This window comes from Gracilinanus agilis, chromosome 5, assembly GCF_016433145.1.
Source record: "Gracilinanus agilis isolate LMUSP501 chromosome 5, AgileGrace, whole genome shotgun sequence".
NCBI lineage: Eukaryota > Metazoa > Chordata > Mammalia > Didelphimorphia > Didelphidae > Gracilinanus > Gracilinanus agilis.
This window is the reverse complement of record NC_058134.1, coordinates 236,487,411-236,510,219: the sequence shown is the minus strand read 5'-3', so window position 1 is coordinate 236,510,219 and position 22,809 is coordinate 236,487,411. Positions and strand designations below refer to the sequence as shown.

At 39.1% G+C, this 22,809-nt stretch overlaps 1 protein-coding gene across 1 annotated transcript; it reads right to left on the bottom strand.

Annotated features, from left to right (window-relative positions):
- NDUFA12 (NADH:ubiquinone oxidoreductase subunit A12) lies at positions 1 to 22,483 on the bottom strand. The gene is made up of 4 exons (XM_044677614.1): positions 22,343 to 22,483; positions 18,557 to 18,639; positions 17,588 to 17,675; positions 1 to 286 (listed from the first exon to the last, which is right to left on the bottom strand). The coding sequence occupies exons 1-4, from the start codon at positions 22,426 to 22,428 to the stop codon at positions 106 to 108; spliced, it is 438 nt and encodes a 145-aa protein (XP_044533549.1). The 5' UTR covers positions 22,429 to 22,483; the 3' UTR covers positions 1 to 105.
- Positions 22,484 to 22,809: the final 326 nt, after the last annotated feature.

Here is a 22,809-nt window from a genome sequence, read left to right as displayed (position 1 = left end):
TTCAAAGGACACAATGAAACTTTATTAAAGGATTTAGCCATCAAATGTACAATTTACAGACACTCCAATCTGATAGCAAAGCTGGAACTTCACTCCCAGCTGAGACTATTTGTAAGGTTTTGAAGGTGGGACCCATTCCTGAATCTTCTTTCGAGTGGTAGAATACGGTACATACTGTTCAGGAGTACCACTCAGGTTGAATTTGTGGTTCTTCCAAATGAACTTACGAGGAGTTGGAGGGACAGTCGTTGGGGGGTCGTCAGTCATACTGTGCAGCCAACGATGCCTAGAATTAAGAGAAACAATGGTCAGTAGACAATGTGACTGAACAGTGGCTTCTAGCAGCCCACACTCAGGCAGCCTCATTATGAAAAGAGGTCAATCTGTGTTTTGGGAGTTGTCCAACACTCAAAAATTTCTTAAGCATGCACTACTATGTTAACTAAGCACTAGATACACAAATATGAAAAAATGGCAGATATGACATGGTTAAAGGTAAATAAGACAAAATAAAAGAGAGCAGGGGGAAAAGAGGAAATGTTTAAGCACAGCAGGAACATTTAAAAAGGGAGAGTCTTTTCAGATGGGGTTGGGGAGAAGAGGAGAGAATGGCATCTGTGGGAAGAAAAACAGGGTTTTCTTGACTCTGCCTAAGCCAACCCCAATTTCACGGCTAAGTGGCTGATTAAGTCTTTGAAGACTTTTTCACATGTTGGTGCATTTATCTCCAAAAAGCTTGGTAGGTCTTAAGTGGCTTGCCTTTTTGGCTCTGGGTCTCCTGCAATGGTATGCACCTGAGTGAAGTCACTTAATAGTTCAGCAACACTCAAGCAATTCTCCACAAATATGCAGGAGTGACCTCCAAATCCCAGAAAAGTACTGAATCTCCAAAAGCAGTTGGGGTGGTTCTTGGGAAATGTGTCCACTTTCTCAGGATCAGTGTTCACATTGTGCTGGGAAACAGTGTTCACACTCACCAGAAGGGCTGCAAAATTGGCATTCATCAATCGACAGCTTCAGACACAAGGGAGCCTCCTGAGGGAGGTGGCATGAGCCATGAAAGAAACGATGATTTCAAGAGATGAGAGGGTGCTCGCAGCATGAGAGAAGAGCTCAAATGAAGCATCAATGTGGAAAATGGCAGAGCCAAGGTCAGGGAGCAGCTAACTCATCATGAAGATTAGCTAGAGCACAGACTACACAGAAAAGAATAATATGACATAAGACCAAGGAGGTCAGCTAGAGACCGACTGGAGCTATACAATTTTAGGCCAAGGTCTTTGGGCCTCCAAAAGGACTTTGAGCAGGGAAGTGACCCAGGATCAGATCTGTCTGGGCTTTGGGAAGGTTCTCTTGGCTCCTAATGAGGTAGATTAGAGGAAAAAGACAGGAAGCAGGGAGAAGAGTTAGGAGACCATTATAAGTGTCTAAGCCAGAGACAAGGGCAATAGAAGGGTGAGTAGGAAGAAGTGGGGTAATAAGAAATGTTATGCAGATAGAAAGACAGAATCAAGTCCCTGGGGATATCCTAAAGAAATATTGATGGGGGGCAGCTGGGTGGCTCAGTGGATTGAAGGCCAGGCCTGAACAGGAGGTCCTGGGTTCAAGTCTGACTTTAGACATTTTCTAGCTGCCTGACTCTAGGCAAGTCACTTAACCCCCTTTTGCCCAGCTCTTATCATTCGTCTGCCTTAGAACCAATATATAGTATAGATTCTAAGATGGAAGGTTGGTGTTAAAAAAAATAAACTGATGATGATAAACCCATCGGTGACATGCTGTTCAACTGACATTCAGAACATCTCCTCAATACTGAACCTAGTGAGATTTCCACCCCCTCCCCACTCCCCTGAAAAGAGCTGTTCTGCCCGGCTGGGCCCAGGCAACATTAGACTCAGGAGCACACATACCTAGGACCAACCTATTTTTAATGGCCTGTGAAGTTTAGAGCAAAACAAAATCGTTTTTCTCCTATTTTCTAGCTTTGCTTTTAAGAAGCCAGTTAGAGTTTCCTTTAAAATCTTCCAGTCATAAATACTCCAGAGGCTAAAAGCTTGAGAATCACAATGTGAAGCCAAAAAGGCAGCCAAACTGAAAATTACATACAGTAATCTTGGAACTTAGTGTTCTAGGTGATCATCTTTTGATAATAAACCACACAAGATGCAATTTGTGTCCTCTACCTCAGAAGCCAAGCCTAGTCTTTGTGGCATTAGTCAAAAGCATGAAGATTTTCATAAGGAATTTATTTTATAAGGAAACCACAGGTTTTTCAACATTTTTGTTATTAAAACAAACAAAAGAGCTGCAAGATACACTCCTTAAAACTTTTGACCCCAGAATTCTTTCCCAAGCTAAAACTTCTGCATCAAAAAATTTCACATTACATAGAAAGACATGAATAGTGATGCTTTTGTTTTTTCATAAAGAATTAAATCATGCATACAAAAAAAGGTCTAAAATGTCTAAAACCTCTGACCCAGAGATTCTAGTACTAGACAAAGAAATCTTGCTAGGCAAGAGATTACTGACAAAAAGAAAGCCTCCAACTACACTAAATTATTTCGAACAGCATCTTTTGTAGCAAGACCAAGAACTGAAAACAAAGCCTACTCACTGCCTTGAGTTGGCTTAACAAATTGGGATACAGGAATGTAATGGAATATTACTTTTCTGTAAGAAACAATAAATATGACAAGAGAAAAATGAAAAGGCTTGCATTAACGGATACAAAGTAAAGCAAAGGAAAAATATATACACAATGAATAAAACCAAGTAAGTAGAAAGAACTACCACAAATCAAGAAAAACTGAATGTTGCAAAATTGTAAAAAATAAGTTTGGCCTCAAAAATGAGATCTGAAAAGACATCTCCGCCAATTCCTTTGTAAAGGTGGAGAGTACTCAGAGTGTGGAACATTGCATATAACAATTTTTCTTTCAGTTTATCAGCTTTGAATTTTTTCCCCACTCTTCCTCACATAAAAAAAATATTTTGTTATGAGGGTTGGTGCTCTGGGAGGGGAGAAGAGTAATGGGGGAAATAGTGAGAAATGTAGGTGATATAAAACAAAAAGATATGAATGAATAGCACTTTTTTAAAAGAATCAAATTGTAACTGGGATTTGGATGTTGGAAATTTCATTTGCAGATTGCAGTTATAAGCTAGAGAAGCAAAAAAATTCTTATAATATCCAAATTATGACTGCAGCTGAGAGCTAACTCACAAAAATTGTTCAAGTCATCTTTAATCTCCACTCCCAGGAAATAAGCTTAGTAAATTTCGAAAGCATAATCATCATGAGACCTTGAAATAATCCTTCTTTATTAGATTATTATATACAACAATAAAAACCAAGAATTTGGGCTAACTTTCAAGACAAGAAAGTATTAAGAATATCAAAGGCCTAAATACAAATGATAAAATATCAATGCATCAAAATTAAGTTCTAGGATCTTAAAGAAGTCTCATCTAATTAAATCAAGTCATAATTTTGACTATACTAGATGGAAGGAGTGTCTCTTTTTTAAGAAAGGATCTTTTATTATAAAGAATTACTACTATTGGAAAACTAGGAAGGGAATTTCTGGTTATAGGAGTTAACCCCCTTGTAAATATCTTAGAAATTAATACAATTGAGAATGAAGGAACTTGTAGAAAAATTAGGTAGCACAATAGATAGAGCCCTGGTCCTGCAGTAAGGAAGCACTGAGTTCATATGTAACCTCAGACACCTAATAGGTATGTAACTTTGGGCAAGTTATTTAACCTCTGTTTGCCTCAGTTTCCTCAACTATAAAATGGGATAATAATCATAACTATTTCCCATAGTTGTAAGGATCAAGGAGAAGGGAGACAATCCTTTAGAACATCATCTTGTGGAAGACCCACTTCTGCTCACAAAATGAGAGACAGAGGACCGAAGAAAGAAAACTCTATATGAAGTGAACACAAAGAAATAAGAAACGCAATGCTTATTTGCCCAAGAATATTATTTCTTTTTTCTTTTTTTTTTTAAACCCTTGTACTTCGGTGTATTGTCTCATAGGTGGAAGAGTGGTAAGGGTGGGCAATGGGGGTCAAGTGACTTGCCCAGGGTCACACAGCTGGGAAGTGTCTGAGGCCGGATTTGAACCTAGGACCTCCTGTCTCTAGGCCTGACTCTCACTCCACTGAGCTACCCAGCTGCCCGATATTATTTCTTTTAATGTTGGGTCTATCAGCTCATACTAACTTTACAATCTAGTATAGGACACTCATGGAAGAAAGCGAAAGTCCATTAAAATTAATTTTAAGGAAATAGTGTCACAAAACCACAGAAATCATTCTGTGTTAAAGGGAGTTCTGCGGCCATCCCTATGTCTGGAATATTCTCCCCATCTTTACTTCTGCCTCTTGGAATCCTAGCTCCATTCATAGTGCAGATCAAGGGCCAACTCAATCCTGTCAATTATTAGAGCTGTCCCCTCCAACCCCCCAAAAAGGTCACCTCATGTTTACTTTCTGCATATTTTGTGTTTTCTTCTCTGGGTATGCCTTATTTCCCTCAGTAGACTGTAAGCTCCTTGAGGGTGGGGCTGTTTTTCTTTTTGTATGCCCAGGGCCTAGCACCATCCCTGATAAACAGTAAGCACTTGATAAATGCCTACTGAAGAGGATCCTTTCCTAAAATAGCCAAGTGGAGCCCAGGCTAGGAATTTTCCACTACCTCCAGAGGAAACCTATTCCACTTTGGAGCACACCTAACAATTGGGAACTGTGGACCACAGTGGAAATTTCAGTGTAACAAATAAATTCAAAGTTAAGTTCAGAACATTTAAATATAATTCAAAGAAACACTTTTTTTCAATTTGACTATGATCAATTATGTCTTCTAATGGACCAGCAGGCAATTATGTTCATGAATGTGATTAACGTAAAGAACAATACCAGATTATTTTGCCACATTTTCTTTTTCTCCTGACAGAATCAACTGCTTCTACAGTTGGATTTTTCTTCTTGAAAAGAAAATTGCCTACATTTCCTGTCTCCTCAGGAGCTGTAGCTGTGAGATGAGTTTCTCCATAATGATCTAGGCCATTTATACATATGCTATTGTGTACAACAATGACTATCATACAGGGAAACAGTGCCAAAAATATCATGGGATTGGATTACTGATAGTAGCAAATTGTGTTTTGAAAATAAAATACTATTGTTGTTAGGCCAAGATGCCAGAGATTACAATAGAATATGACCTCCACTTAAATGTGGTAACAATAATATATCATCTGTCAGCACCATGGAAAGCATTTAACTATCCCATGAACCTTCTCCTCACCATTAAACAATTCATTTAATTAGTCCCAAAGCCAGTGGAGGCATAAGAGATTTTTTTTAATGAAGCTCTAAATAATGTGTCTTATGTTGTAACTAGGAGACTGTGCCCTTAATCATAAATGCTATTCTTTTAGTAATTAACAAAATCTGCAAAAAGAGATGAAGCTGGGTTTTCATCATTTTTACTAACAACACCTGTACAGTTCACAGAGCTTTCATATGCACTGTCTCATTTGATTTTCATAAATCTGGCAGCTCAAGTATTCTTCCCTTCAGAAAGCAGCTGTGGAACAGTGGAAATGAAGCAAGGCTGAGATGTTCAAGTCAGATAATCTCTCCAAGCCTCAGTTTCCTCATCTGTAAAATGAGGTTAATTATATCTACTAGGCTACCATAATGTCCAAATGAGATCATTTACTTTGTAAATCAAAGTTCTATCAGTCTTTCAACTACTAACAGCATGTCAAAGGTATTGCTTAAACAATGTATAAGGTTGGGAAAGAGTCAAGAACAAATTCAAATATTAGTTCTGATCAGATTATACACTTTGATACTTCACACTTTGACAAACATTTCAATGGAAATATAAACTGAACACAACTAATTTATTGATAGAGTATGAATCCTAAATGTAACTAACTTAATAAGACGTGGAAAAGACATAATCCCTGCATTGACATAACATGGGATTTACTTATTTGTTATTTCCCCACTAAAACCTTAGCAATGAAAAATACATCTCAACAACTTGAGAAACAAAGTGTTACTTAGCCTCTGAAGAGATGAGAAAAGGAGCCATTTCAAACTCAGAAAAACCTAAAGTTTATTTAAACTCAAAACATTTCCTTGGAGGAAAAAAATGTTAAGGATGGCCTAATAATGTAAAAGGCATTTTCCTTTCCAGGACTGGCTGACTTCTTTCAGAAGCAAACATGGACACCTCCAGTTTGGTCGAATGAACTTTACGCCACACTGAAGAGTCTGAAGCCAGCATATGACAGATTAGAATTACTCAGACAATGCTTCCCAGGAGGTTCACTACAGAATGTCTCTGAAAAGCCAAGAGGACATTGCTTTCAGGCCTACAGCTGAGATCCCAGGGTTTCTGAGTGAATCTAAAAGTAATGCCACATCTGACATCATGTTTACATCTCCATCACCAAATAGGCAGCCTGGTGCAGGGGAAAGAGAAGTCAGACAATGTGGATTCAAATTCTAGCCCTGCCATGGATTACTGTGCAGCCTTGGGCCAGCTGGTGACCCTCTCTGTGACTTTAGCTACTCACCTGTAAAATGAAGGTGGAAGAGACACCCTCCAGGATCCCTTCCAATCCTACCCAGAGGATCCAAGGGTTCAAAACCTTTGAATACAGCTCTAGTGTGTTGGGTGGGTGGATCAAAGTGTGAAGAGCTGGAAAAGGGATGCCAGCAAGCAAACACTGCATTCATCACAGCACAAAATGAAAGATGAAGCATCATCTAAGCTTGCAAACCTTCCTCACTGTTTCAGTGGAAGTCAGTGAGAGGGCTGTGCAAAACAAACATACCTTAATCATCTTTACCTCTGGCCTGGACCTTGCCCCCTTGGGGTCTTCCTCTCAGATTAAATTCTAATCAAAGGCACTAGAGGGGCTGTAGGTAGCACAATGGATAGAGAGCCAGGCCTGGAGTCAGGAGGTCCTGGATTCAAATACAGCCTCAGACACTTCTAGTTATGTGACCTTGGGCCCCTGTTACCTAGCCTTTTGCCTTGAAACTGAGAACTTAGTATCAATTCTAAGGTGGAAGGTAAGAACTTTTTTTTAAGGCAGTATATACTCATTTGGATAAAAGATTCTTCACTAGTAGCTGAAGAGAAGAGAGATGAGACAGGTATGAAGAGGACAAAATGGAGAGGTGTTGGGATAGCATAGTGGAAAGAAAAATCAGTTGAGAGTCAGAATTCCTGAGCTGAGTTCTAAAACAAGATTTGTCGCCAACAAGATATGGGGTACTGGAGAAGTCACTTAACCTCAATGGGTCTCCTTTTCTTCAGCACTGAACGAAAAAATAGGATTAAAAAACATGGTCTGTGTTTAGCTCCAGAAGGCTGTGCTAAGACTAACCGGTAAAAATTAGGCCAATCTTAGCTTAAAATAATCAAGTAAGCACAGCTTCAGAATTGGAAGGGACCCCAAAGGACATCTAGTCCAATTCTTAAGTGAACTGGCAACCCCCTTATATAAGAGCAGAAAGGCAGATGCCCAGTCAGTGCTGGGGAGCTCACTGCCTTCTAAACAAGCCCATTCCACTTTGGGGTGGCTCTAAATTGCTACAAAGTTTTTCTTCATATCAAATGGAAATTTACCTCTCCAAAGCTTCCAAGGACTGGTTCCTGGATCTTCTACCTGAGTCCAAGTAGAACAAATTTAATTCATTTTTTACTTATTTTGAAATATTTGAGGGAAGCTGCTTTGGCCAGGCTAGCTTTCCTGCCCTGTGAGAGGCAGCTGGTTAAGAGACAGTGGTTCCTTCTCTTTAGGAGTCACTTAGATGAGAGCTGTGAAACCTAGGCTGGAAACAGAAATGGTGGTGTGGAGCACTGCCATTCTCAGGGCTCCTGTGCCTAGCTACCTCCTGGTCTCACCAGGGTGGAGTTCTACATGATACCTTCTTCCTTCTGGACATAATACAATTGTGTACATATTTTTTGAATCCAACAATAAGACTTTATATGCATCCCTATTAAATCTTATTTTTAAAAATTCAATCCAATGCATATCCTTTGATTTGGCCATACCACTACTAGGTTTGTACCCCAAAGAGATAATAAGAAAATACTTGTGCAAAATAGCCATACTGTTTGTGGTGGCAAAAAACTGGAAATGAGGGGGTGTCCATCAATTGGGGAACAGCTGAACAAATTGTGGTATCTGATGGTGATGGAATACTATTGTGCAATAAAGGACAATAAACTGCTTGATTTCCATATGAGCTGGAAAGATCTCCATGAACTGATGTGGAGCAAAATGAGCAGAAACACAGTACACAGAGACTGTATCACTGTGGGACGATCTAAATAAATAAACCAGGCCAAAACATAGAAAAAGAAATGATTGATTCCTGATAGCACCATTAGATTCTGAAAGGTGAACTTCTTAACAATTTTAGCAATTACATAATGGGTATCAAACTGCTTACCCTCTCAAAGGATGGGGGAGGGTTGACAGTGGGTGAGAATTTAGAAACCAAAATAAAAAAATGTTTAAAATAAACAAATACTAAAAACAACAACAACAATTCTAGCAGTCCCAACCCTGAATGGGCTACCTCAGGGAGCAGAGCATCACTACACATATATATCCATATACATGTACATGAGTCAATGTAGCATAGTGGATAAAAAAGCTAGTCGTGAGGGTGGAAAGGTCTGGAGTGAAGTCCCATTTGTGACACTTATCAGCTAACTTCTCAGTGCTCTGGCAACTGTCTAAGGAAAGAAGTTGCAGGAAAGGTCTGTCTGGGGAGAAGGAATTTCCTCACTGAGAGCTCTCCATGCCAATGAAACCCTATAACCTGCATCTCTCAGAAGTTCCAGAAGCATTTTACAAAGTAGAAGGAATGCCCATCTCTCATCCCCATAGTGTGCCCTCCAAGTTCTACAAGCCACTTTTTAAATTTTCTTGGGTAAAACAATGTCATAGAGTAAGCAAGGGGATGGGAGAGGCAGACAAACACAAAGACCAAATCCCAGATGCTGACAGAAAACAGTTTCATTTTTGTGGCACCTGGGCATGGCAAAACTTCTCCATCATCTTTTGTCCCAATGAAAGGGTGACAGAACATCTACTTTCTAAATTTGGAGAAACACAATCCATGAATTCTTTCCATGACCAGTTAAAGCTTAATCTTATCCTAAAAAGGACATCAGAGATGAGTATTAAGCAAAGGACAAATAGCTCAATTTGAAGTAGGTCTGTTGAAACAAAAGAAGTATAAACAAATCTCATGAATGCATTTAAGGATTCACAATTAGAATACCACCTGCTTCGAAAATAGTGAACTTGACAACCTTCTTCCTGTTTCTGAACATTATTAAGCATAAATAGCCAAATTATTTTAATTGGTCTCAATCAGCATCCCTCCACACATGTAGTTTATAATGAAAAATTAGAATTTAACCCTTAATGGTGAGATCAAAAGACAGAAACTAAAGATAAATCAGCACCTGAAGGAAGGAATTCTTTCTGAAGGACCAGAACAGAAAATAATGAAAACTCTAAAAATACTCTTATTAAAATGCTTCTTATAGTTCAAAATAACTTAAAGGCTGCTTCCAAGTAACTTGCCACTTATTTTGAGGGCACAAATAAGTTCTCTTTATTTCTAACTCAATTTCATTCCATTCAAACTACCACCAAAAGGGCAAACTTAGACCTGCCATTATTCCTTCTAAACAACTCATACACTTTAGTGGCAGCTAGGAACAGAGGAGGAAAAAGGCTGTCAAAATGGAAAATTTTTGAACACCAATTCCACTGCACAGTATGATTCACTAAGGTTTGTCAGAAAAGAAGGTTCAAAATGTGTTTTTATCTAGAAGCCGCCAAATTTTTCCATGAGTATCCAGCATGTACTACAGCTCTGATAATCTGTGAAAAAGGTAAAAATTTCTCCTGAGAAGATCTCCTGATCTCCTGGAATCACAAATACTTCCTCATTCACCACAAGTTATCAAAAAGCCTTATCTTCAAAGTCCAACTTTGGAATTTTCCAATAATTCAGTCATGTAAAATGGAAGCATCATGCTTCCAAGGATACATGATATGCTTTAATAAAAAAAGTGAAGTCTAGGAAACAAACACTACATAAGAATTAGCAAAATAATTTAGCAGAGAAAAATATCACAACCCTGTCAGTTGGTTGCAAGTTATTTTATATGAAAGACATTATAAATTAGCAAGAGTAACACCTTGTAATAACAAGAGAATTTACTTCAAAATACACCGTGTAACCATCCAAACAAAACCTTAATACTCATACACTTTGGAACAGAGCTCTTTTTGACATCAATTTGGCAAGACATTATTTCAAACAATTTCTGAATGAGCAGTGACTTGTTTCTCAGAAATCTGCAACTGGAACCATGCTGAGGAACAGGTGATCATCAGAATGAGAAAGTCACTGTTATATTCAGTCCAACATTTTGCCAGATTGGGGAGAAACTGATTTTTGAATGTCAAAAGCAAATAAATAATAGTTTCAAATTAAATTTAGCTACAGGTGACCACCTACCCACCCACAAACACACATGTCTCTTTCAGAAGTCTTAATAAAAGTGAAAAACATGTTCAAATCCCTGCCCTTCCCTAAATTACTACCTGTGTGTGACCTGTTTCCTCAGGTGTAAATTAAGGAGTTTAGGCCAAATAACCAGGGTTCCTTTTAGCTCCAAATCTAGGATCCTCTGGTACATTTCCTTGTTGAATGTTGTGTCTATTTTTACTCTCCCTACAATGACCTTCCCCTTTTCCCCTCTTTGTGCCTCCAAAGATCCCATTCATCCATCCAAGATTCAGTGAAATTTTAGTTTTCTTCAAGAAGACTCTCCAAATACTTGAGTCATGCCAATCCCTTCCTCTTCCTCTGAAAGGCTATAATAATCACTTCACACTTTTAAAACTATATTCTAGGGGCAGCTGGGTAGCTCAGTGGAGTGAGAGCCAGGCCTAGAGACAGGAGGTCCTAGGTTCAAACCCGGCCTCAGCCACTTCCCAGCTCTGTGACCCTGGGCAAGTCACTTGACCCCCATTGCCCACCCTTACCAATCTTCCACCTATGAGACAATACACCGAAGTACAAGGGTTTAAAAAAAAACAAACTATATTCTATCTTATAATCATGTGATCTTACAATCACATATACCTTTTGTATTGTTGTATTTAACTTTCCCATCTATACTGTAAAGTGATTAAAGACAGGAGTCTGTATCTTACATATTTTTATTTTTGTAACCCCAGAGTTCTTAATGAGAAGCAGCCTGGTTTAGTGGAGAGAGTCCTGGACCTGGAAAAAGGAAGACCTGGATTCCAATCCAGCCTCATGTGCTTGTTAATTGTGCGATCCTAGGTAAGTGAATTAAACTGAGTCCTCGATTTCCTCATCTGTAAAATGGGGCTAATAGCACCTACCTAACAGGGATTTTGTGAAGAACAAATTAGAGGTTTATAAAGCACTTTGAAAACCTTCAAATGACACAAAAGTATAGGTAATTATTAGTAGCACACAGTAGGCATTTAGCATGTGTTCGTTGATTTATTGATATAAAAGAGGAGAAAAAAAGGCAAAAAGAAAGAGATGAATATGGGTAGGTAACAGGATATCATTCTGTAATCAGTGCTGAAGGATGGCTATGCCACACTAATGAATTGTCTCTGCTAGTATCTTGGGAACTTCCTGTCCTGCTCTTGGGCAACATCTGTCCTGCTATCTAGTTGATGTTTATAATCAAGAAAAGCAAAACTCAGTTATTGGCCAAAACACATAAGGTGTTCAAAGCCCAAGCTTTAGTGGCTTAACACTACACTTTTTGGGCTACCCTCTATAATTAGAAAATTAAATTTGTTTTTTAAAAAAGCCATAATAACTCACTTTACCCTCAAACCTCCAATTGCATTCTAAAGTCAAGTTGTAGCTATTTCTGGATTATTTAGTTCAGTGCAATCCCCTAATTATGAGAGAGGAGTTTTAAAAATCAAGAAGTCTGTTTTATTGTGTGAGCATTTCCTTCCATCTTACTATGACTTTAGCACAACTTTTCCAATGAATCACTGATCTCCAGTGTAAATAGCTGTAAACAATTAACTTGTGAGCCCTCAGGTTCATGGGATAATAGCACCCACCTAATATTTTGAGATTCATAACTGTCATTTTAAATAAAAAAGCCAATCTCAATAGATGCTGAAAAAGCCTTTGACAAAATACAGCACCCTTTCCTATTGAAAACACTGGAAAGTATAGGAATAGGAGGACCTTTCCTAAAAATAATAAACAGTATATACCTAAAACCATCAACAAGCATTATATGCAATGGGGATAAATAAGACTTCCCAATAAGATCAGGAGTGAAACAAGGATGCCCATTATCACCTCTATTATTCAACATTGTACTAGAAACACTAGCAGTAGCAATTAGAGAAGAAAGAAATTGAAGGTATCAAAATAGGCAATGAGGAGACTAAGCTATCACTCTTTGCAGATGATATGATGGTCTACTTAAAAAATCCTAAAGAATCAACTAAGAAGCTCGTAGAAATAGTCAACAACTTTAGCAAAGTTGCAGGATACAAAATAAATGCACATAAATCATCAGCATTTCTATATATTTCCAACCCATCACAGCAGCAAGAGGTAGAAAGAGAAACACCATTTAAAATCACCCTAGACAATATAAAATACTTAGGAATCTATATGCCAAGACAAACACAGGAATTACACGAAAACAACTACAAAACACTTTCCAAACAAATAAAACTGGATCTCAACAATTGGAAAAACATTGATTGCTCCTGGTTAGGACGAGCTAACATAATAAAAATGACCATTCTACCCAAACTAATTTACCTATTTAGCGCCATACCTATCAAACTACCAAAAAACTTTTTCACTGAATTAGGAAAAACTATAACAAATTTCATTTGGAATAACAAAAGATCAAGAATATCAAGGGAAATAATGAAAAAAATGTGAAGGAATGGGGTCTAGCAGTACCAGATATTAAACTATACTATAAAGCAGTGGTCATCAAAACAATATGGTACTGGCTAAGGGACAGAAGGGAGGATCAGTGGAATAGACTTGGGGTAAGTGACATCAGCAAGACAGTGTATGATAAACCCAAAGAGCCCAACTTTTGGGACAAAAATCCACTATTTGACAAAAACTGCTGGGAAATTTGGAAAACAATATGGGAGAGATTAGGTTTAGATCAACATCTCACACCCTACACCAAGATAAATTCAGAATGGGTGAATGACTTGAATATAAGGAGGGAAACTATAAATAAGTTAAGTGAACACAGAATAGTATACTTGTCAGATCTCTGGGAAAGGAAAGATTTTAAAACCAAGCAAGAGTTAGAGAAAATTACAAAATGTAAAATAAATTATTTTGATTATATAAAACTAAAAAGCTTTTGTACAAATAAAAACAATGCAGCCAAAATCAGAAGGGAAACAACAAATTGGGGAAAAAATCTTTATAACAAAAAACTCTGACAGAGGTCTAATGTCTCAAATATACAAGGAGCTAAATCAATTGTATAAAAAATCAAGCCATTCCCCAATTGATAAATGGGCAAGAGACATGAATAGGCAATTTTCAGATAAAGAAATCAAAAGTATCAATAAGCACATGAGAAAGTGTTCTAAATCTCTAATAATTAGAGAAATGCAAATCAAAACAACTCTGAGGTATCACTTCACACCTAGCAGATTGGCTAGAATGAAAGAAGGGGAGAGTAATGAATGTTGGAGGGGATGTGGCAAAATTGGGACATTAATGCATTGCTGGTGGAGCTGTGAACTGATTCAACCATTCTGTCTGGCAATTTGGAACTATGTTCAAAAGGCTATAAAAGAATGCCTGCCCTTTGATCCAGCCATACCATTGTTGGGTTTGTACTCCAAAGAGATCATAGATAAACAGACTTGCACAAAAATATTTATAGCCGCTCTTTTTGTGGTGGCAAAAAACTGGAAAAGGAGGGTATGTCCTTCAATTGGGTAATGGCTGAACAAATTGTGGTATATGCTGGTGATGGAATACTATTGTGCTAAAAGGAATAATAAACTGTAGGAATTCCATGTGAACTGGAAAGACCTCCAGGAATTGATGCAGAGTGAAAGGAGCAGAGCCAGAAGAACATTGTACACAGAGACCAATACACTGTGGTAAAATAGAATGCAATGGACTTCTGTACTAGCAGCAATGCAATGACCCAGGACAATTCTGAGGGATTTATGGCAAGAACACTACCCACATTCAGAGGAAGAACTGCAGGAGAGGAAACACAGAAGAAAAGCAACTACTTGAACACATGGGTTGATGCAGACATGATTGGGGATGTAGACTTGAAATTACCACACCAATGCAACTATCAACAATTTGAAATAGGTCTTGATCAATGACACATGTTAAAACCAGTAGAAATGCATATTCAGCCATGGGAGGGGGGGAGTTTGGGGAGAGAAGGGGAAAGTAAGAGCATAAATCATGTAACCATGTTAACTTTTCTAAAAAATAAATATTAATAAATGTTAAAAAAAGAATACTAAAAATAAATAAACAAATGAATAAATGAACACGCAAGTAAATAAATAAATAAATAAGTCAATCACCTCTTAGTGATCTTGAAGTATGTTATAATCACTTGTATTGTATCACTGGCAGGAAAAGCTGGTAGGCCATGTTAAATCAGTTACAAAAGCAGACGAGCAAAATGCTAAACACACTAAATATGTCTGGTGTTAAAATAAGGAAGTTTCCCTCACTTTAGAATATTAATTACTATAATGTTGTCAATGGCACCAAGATAAAAAAAAAAAACAAAAAGTTATGCACTGATGGAAAGAGGTCAATGTTCTATAAGTGAACAAGGGATGATGACACCACATGGAGAAAAGTTCTGCATTGGGAAAAACCCAGGGACCACAACATCTTGCTCCATTCAAAGCATTTCCAGGATTCTGACTCTTCCAATTACAAAAAGTAGCACTCCAGTTTTCTCAGATATAGAGTGATTCTTTTACTAAGCCCTCTAAAGTCTTGTTCTAAGGTTTGACAATGGCTTCTCCAAAGCCACACCACTGGAGCTCCACTTCTGGTCTTGCTGAAATGTCGCATTCAGGTCCTGGCCCAGACAATGTCTGCCCTCTGAGGGGGAGCCTAGCCAGACTAAGGGACACTTCACCATGATGTGATAAACTATCTACTAAGGAAAAGTGACTTGCATAGGTAGAAACATCCCCATGAATAAATATATATGTATGAAGTGGTGATGTACTTTTAATTTATGTTGTTTATTTAACAGTGAAAACAGACTTCCTAGTTGTCTTGTCAAGTTCTATGCAGACCAGTGGTTTGAGAACCCTTTATTGTGACATGTACTCTACTGGCAGTCTGGGAGAAGACCCTTCTCAGAATCACATATTTAAATAATTGCAAGAACTGCTAAATTTCAGTTAGAGATTAGTGAAAATAAAGATATCATTTTCTTCTCATCCAAATTCAAAGGCCACCAGTTAAGAATCCCTGACCCGGAGCATAAACTGCTTAATGAAACACTATGATGTTTCACATATACCTGATTAAAAGACACTCAATGAAGGATGTACAAAAAAAAAAAAAAAAAAGCCTCAGAGGAAGGAAGGAATGGTGGTGTTTCTGTCTTTTAGCTTGAAAGACAATTTTAAAGGGGCACCTTAGTAGCACAGTGAATAGATCACTAGACCTGCAGCTGGGAGGATCGGGGTTTGAGTCTGGTCTCAGATGCTTCCTACCTGTGTGACCTGGGTCAAAACACGTAAACCTGTTAGCCTAGCCCTTGTTGCTCTTATAATTGATACTAAGACAGACACTAAGGGTTTGAAAGAGAGAAAGAAAAGGAGAGGTGAGAAAGCTTTAAATCATTTCACTATTAATAGCTTTAAGAAATCATGAAAAACAATTACATAAATGATCAATTAACAATCATTTGTTAAGCATGCTCCAACTGTCAGGCACTGCTAAGGCTCAGGAGATACAGAGATGAAAATGAAAGCTGCCTGCCCCGAAGGAGCTTACTTCTACTTAGATTTGTAAGTAAATACAAGATCTCTTCAAAGAATGAAGCCATCCACCAAAATCATGAAGATCTGAACAAGGCAGGATTTTGAAGGGCAGAGATAATTAGTTTGCTTTTGGACATGCTAGTTGGAAGTCTACCAGAGATGAGGAGACATAAACACGTCTGTAAAGAATAAGGAAGGTATCAATAGAGACAGAGACAGATGAGAGAAGGAATGACTCTGAGACCCTTCTGTCAGGGACCTCTTTGGGGTATAAGGATGAATGGATTAAAGGGAACAAGGGGAGAGAGCATGCAGGTTTTAGAAGTAATAATTTTTTATCAATAGGAATCCTATTCAATGGGATGATTAGTTTTCAAATAATAAAAGCTTAGGAGAAAAATGTGATATCTTTATTCAGTAAAAAAAAAGAGGCATAAATATAAAGGATAAGATTTAAAAAATGAAATTGTTAAAAAAAAAACCAAAGGCAAACAAAGAAAAAGACTAAATCTAGAGTTTAAAAATGTTTTTGTTATGTAAATGTCTACTAGCCAATCAAATAAGAAATAAAATTTAAGAAGTCATGCATGTAGCAGAGAGTTAAAAAAAAAAAACCCTGGGAAACCAAATGCCCTTTCTTATCAGCACAAACAGTAGCCTCCTGGTCACTGTTGCCAAAGAACCCAATCCACCCTCTTAGTTCCTCCTATCTACTTGGTAGCAACAACACCATTCTATCCATGTGTAGCCCCCAGTAGTGAGAGTGGACCCCACTAAAATCAAAGCCATACCCTAGCAAGAATCAGTCACGCAGCCCCATGACTTCACCTGAGGTTTCTAGCCCCTCCCTGCTATATTTGTAAAAACTGTAATGTTCCTCTGTGAGAAGCTGGGTTACACACTGACATGCTGAATTATCACCTATAGAAAACTCTGTTCAGAACCACCTAGGTAATTTAAATCCATTGTTTCCATCCTGTTAATCACTGACTTCCATTGTAAGTGATCTAATCCCTCTACCTGATTCAACCTCCTATAAATATCATCACCCTCTTCAATATATGAGTTACTGGCCACTTGCTTGCCATCAGCTTGCCTGAGTCTGTCTGCATTCTTTCCCCTCGGGACCCCCAACCAAGTGATCCCTGGTGGTCCTGACACCCATGGTCAATAGCTTCCTGGCCCCTAAATCTTTATTAAGCACTTGTATGCAAAGAACTGGGTGCAGTGGTTCCCCAGGAGCACCGAGAGAATCACTTCTTACTTCCCCCTTTCCCACAACAACTCTATGTCCTGTTTACACATCAGGTCAGCATTCCTGATGGCTGCTCAAGGGCTCTCCTCTCAGAGTTGCAATGGCTCTTTATCACCACATTGGTTTTTTTTTCAGTCAATATGTTAAAATTTCAGCAGAATAAACATTGACATATAATGTACAGCAAACTATTCCTTTGCTTTACCATTCAGGGGGCACCATGCTTCCATCCACATCCCAGAATGTATTTTTGCCATTCATTTCAGTAGTATAGATAACCCATCGATGTCGACCTGAATTGAAAAACACAAGAGCATTGTACAGATTTGAGCAGCAAAAAAATAATAAAAAGCATAGTTTTATGAAGCCAAAGAAGATAGACAATTCTTTTCATAAGAAGCATATTTAATGCAATCTTAAAAAGAAATCTGCTCTTACGGAACAAAAATACCTATTATGTGAGTAAAGCCAATCCCCCAACTCTGTACTCTCAAATTATGAACATGTGTACCCCAAAATCACTGTTGCTAAAAGGAAGCCCTCACTATGGCTACTTAAGTCCTTTACAAGGCTTCCAGAGCCCTCACTTATTCCAGTTTGCCCCTTTTATCTTTTTGTAGGAATCCTTGGCTTCTGAAGGTCAGAGGAGGAAGACAGGATCTGTTTCCCTGGTCAACATCACATTAAGAGCAGAGAGGACCTTGCTCTCACTGGATCTATTGAGTAGAAGGCAGTCCAATAACCAACCTGGAATTCAGATTGCCTATTCTTATAGACTTGATGCTTAAAATGACAATCATGCTCCCAGAGAGGCATTCAAAAGTCTTCTAACATAAATAGTAAAACCAAATTATTGGCAAGTCATTTAGATTCTCTGAGAGTCAGTTTTTTCATCTGTAAAATGAGGATAATAGCTTCTTTAATTTACTGGGTTACTGTAAGGAACAAGTGAGTTAATGTATATAAAAGTACTCTACAAGCTAGAATTGTTACAGAAATAAAACATATAATGATTAAAAGAACAGCGATGAGCAAGGGTACTTTCATTATGTACTGTCAGGTTTATATCAAATATATATACTGGACATAAATCTTAAAACTCTAGGCCCACACTAGATCTTAACATTTCATACTATGCTAATTTTCATGTCTCCTTACCAGATATATCACTTACCAAAAAACTGTTTGTTATCTTCGTAATATTTGTTTCCATATTTGTCTTCACCTACCAATGTGCCAACCTTCACATCATTTATCCTGCAAATTCCCCAAAAGAAGGAAATATTAAGATATCTGTGATTCTTTGTACAAAGTGAAGTTGAGCAATGCATCACTTTCAAACAAGAAGTTTCACAAAGTTCTTGAGTCAGTAGAGCATCAGCATTCAGAACATGTAAAATTTCAACTACTTTTACAAGCCTACAATCACTCTGGCTAAGAAATACCATCTGATTTAGTTAAATAAGCACAACAGATCAGGCTAGTCACAAGGCCCTGCCCTACGAGGAAGGAAGCCTGTGTGACTTGAGGCAATTACTTAGCTCCTCCAGACCTCAGAAGAGAGGCTACTGGCAACATAATATCATAGATGGTACTTGCTCTCAGGAGGTCTCAGTCCAGCTCCAAAGTCCTTTGAGTCTCTCAACAGAGTTAGAGGCAATGTTTTCCAGCAGTTGGAGACCTCTGGTCCTCATCCTTGTCCCCTACTCATATTCTCCCAGGGCTGATGTATATCAGTCCTTAGGACTTGGCAGAGCAGGAGGCCCCTGCTCCCTCTGCCAAGAGCATTATAAGTATAGGCTGAAATGACAAACCACCACAGAGAGCCCCCACAGAAAACGGGGGGGCCTACTTCAGAGATGCAGGTTTAAACTTAAGACTCAGAACTGGAAGGGACCGCTGAGGCAACTAGTCCAAATGAATAGGAACTCCCTCTATAACATAGCCAGCGAGCGGTCATACACTTTTTATCTGCAGACCTCTGGGAGGGGAAAACCATTACCTCCCAAAGACATCCATTCCACTTTGGAACTCCCCTCATCATCATGGAATTGTCCTTGCATCAAGGCTGAATCTTTTCACCTCCAGCTCCCTAGTTGTGCCCTTGGGGACCAAGCAAAACAAATCTCATCTACAGGTGAATATTGATCTGTCCAATAAAAAAACCGCAGAGTCCACGTCCATGGCTGCCCATGGCACTGATCCCAGAGATATGTTTCTTTTACAAAAGTATTTCCAAAGGCTCTGAGTCTGTGGCAGACCCCCCGCCCCCCACAATGACACACAGGCCTGAGGACTGGACAATAGCATTGAGTCTAAAGCCCACATTTTGCAAAGAAGAAAACCAAAAGCCAAAGTGACCTCTGCCTGGTGGAGGTAAACAGCAGAGGTCAGTTTCACACACAGGCCTGAGGGCTAGTTAGTCTAACCCTGGGCACAAGACAACGGTGAGGAGGCCAGGGGCACAGGGTGGTGGCCTAGAAGAGTCACTGGAAGGAACATTAGCTTCAGAGCTAGAAGAGACCTTGGTGATGAACCAACTAGCTCAGGCTCCATCATTTTACAGAAGAGGAAAGACATGGCGCTGCCTTGCCCAAGATCATGCAGGGAGTAAAGCTGCAGAGCTAGGTTTCCATGTATAAGTACATTGAGAATTGTGGCTTACAGTGCAGTCACTTGAAGACAAATGACCTTATCTGTTACCCTCATGCTACTAGTACTAAATCAAATAATAATGCTAACGTATACCTATTATCTTACCTAGCTCACTCTGCCAAAAAATAAAATGAAACAACGTGGGGACAACTCTGTTCTGAACAAAGCACCCTTTTTTAATAGCTGTCTTAATTTTTAAATTAATTAAAAATATTTTCCCATGGTTACATGATTCATGTTCTTTCCCTCCTCCCTCCCTAAGCTGATGAACAATTCCACTGGGATACACATCTACCATTCAAACAAATCACCCTTTCAAGCAAACCTCACCCTTCCTCACAAACTCAACCTAATGCAAGCTTTTAAAAATATAGTTAATAGGTATCAAGTTATAACATTTGTAGAGCCCAATGGAATTGCATGTTGGTCTGGGAAGGGGAAAGGAAGAGGGGATGGAGTGAAAATGAATCGTGTAAATATAGAAAATTATTTTTAAAATAAAAATATAGTTAGCTGCATATAAAGGATAATTCTTCATTAGTTGTACTGATATTGGATAAGAATAATCCTAAATAGAAAATTATATGAATGTAAAAATATGAATGAATGAATAAGGCAATAAAAAATGCTTGGCTTTTGGGTACTGCATTGAATTTGGAATCAGGAAGAAACAGGTTCAAATTCCTCATCTGACACTGGTTCTGGCCATGGGTAAGTCATTTAATTTCCCTTTTTCTCACAAGTTCAGAAAGCAATTTGGAATCATGCAAATAACGTGACTAAATATATCTATACTCTGAGGAACCAGAGACTGCATTACTAGGCTTATACTCTAAGGAGGCCATCGATAAGAAGAAAGTCCCCATATATATCAAAATATTTCTAATAGCACTGATGATGGCACAATATTGGAAGCCAAGTAGATGCTCATCCATTGGGGAACAGCTAAATGAACTGTGGTAAATAAATGCAAATGTTCTATGAGAAGTGATGAATTTGATGACTGCAGAGAAGTATGAAAAGCTATACATTAACTGATGCAGAGAGAAGCAAAACCAATTAAACAACATAAATGATGTTTACAACAATGCAAATGAAAAGAAATAACACTAAAAAAACAACCGACAGCAAAATCATATAAAGATGAAGCACTCAAAGGGAGAGATATAAAAGGCCATCCTCAATCCACTCACTGGAGGAAGTGAGTGGTTCAGAAGTGTTACATATTCCACATGTTTTCAGACTTTTTTAATGTATTAATTGGCTATGCTGATTTTTTTCTCTTTTTATTTTTGGTCTTAAAATTATTTTTTTAAAATATGTAACAACTCTTTGGGAGGGAAAAGGGAACGGATACTGGGGAAAACTAGGAGGATGTAAAAAAAATGACATCAATAGAACTTTTTCTTAAGTCGAAGGAAGGACTGGAATCCAAGATTTAAAAAAAATATAATTGTTCTTTATTTTAACATAAAATTGTGAGTTCCAAATTATCTCTCCCTTTCCCAGCCACTGGGAAGGCAAACAATATATCAATTATGCAAATGCTGTCATGCAAATTTCTATATTAGCCATATTGCCAAAAAAGGCAAGAAAAATAAAGTCAAACAAGTTCTACTTCAATCTGCCCTCAACCCATCAGTTTCTTCTCTGGTAGTGGACAGCATTTTTCATCATGTGTCCTTTGGAACTGTCAAAGTTCACAGTCTTGATTGGAGTAGCTAAATCATTCACAATTGATCATCTTTACAACACTGCTGTTAGGTAGCACAGTGGATAAAGCTCGATACCAGGAGACAGAAGATCCTGGGTTCAACTGTGGCCTCTGACACTTCTTTGCTGTGTGACCCTGGGCAAGTCACTTAACCCCATTTTCCTAGTCCACATCCTTCTATCTTAGAATTGTTACTAGGACAGAAAGTAAGGGTTTAAGAAAAAACTAAAAAGTCAGAGTTCTAGGATTCCGAGCTCCTACTAGTGTACCCTTGGGTAAGTCATTCAACCTCTCCGGCCTCAGTCTTTTCATCTATAAAACTGAGGGTAGAACCAAGTGTAGTGGGGTCACAGGGCCTTGTACTCATGTTTACATGTCTGTAAAAAGGGGGAGTTGTACCAGAAGGCAGCGGGGTCTCTTCCAGTTCTGGATCTGAACCTGTGATCTCCTTGGGCCTCAGTTTCCCCCTCTATACAATGGGAGAGTAGGGGGAGGTATCCTCCCCCTCAGGACGTGCCCTTGACCTTGGACCACCCCAAGGTGACCCCTGTCCCTCTTCGGCCCCGAGCCCCGGCGCGGCCCCGCGCTCACCTGAAGAGCTGGCGCAGGTAGCCGAAGATGCCGCCGTGCCCACGTACCTGCCCCAGCCCCCGGCCCAGCACCCGCAAATACTCCATCTTGTCCCCACCTCCACCGCCTCTAGGCCAGCCCTGGCGCACCGGGGAAAAAGGCCCGGCCGGAAACCGTGGCTCAAGCCCCGTGGGTTCCGCCCCGAGTTCCGCCGCCCGCCCCGCCTCTGAGCAGGAGCGAGGCTTGAGAGATGGCGCGGGCCCTGCCCCCTGCCTCCAGGCCCCGCCCCAGGCCGGAGGCCCGGCCCCCTGACAACCGCAAGCTATTGCTCCGAGGTGGCTAGATTTATAAAAAGGAAGACGTATGCCGGGGGTCCTCGGATCCAGCTCTCTCCTTTTTACAGATGAGGAAACTGAGACCCAGGAATTTAAATTCACACAGATAGACTCTTAGAGCAGAGATCTAGAAGGAAAGGGACCTCGGGGCCA

Bases quoted from the DNA above. Each gene is read 5' to 3' on its own strand.
- NDUFA12 (XM_044677614.1), bottom strand. From the start codon at position 22,428: ATGGAGTATTTGCGGGTGCTGGGCCGGGGGCTGGGGCAGGTACGTGGG. The intron at 17,676-18,556 runs GTAAGTGATATA...TTTTCAATTCAG, and splicing joins AGATAACAAACAGTTTTTTG to GTCGACATCGATGGGTTATC. The intron at 287-17,587 runs GTAAAGCAAAGG...TCTTAATTCTAG, and splicing joins AGCATGGTGCCCCCTGAATG to GCATCGTTGGCTGCACAGTA.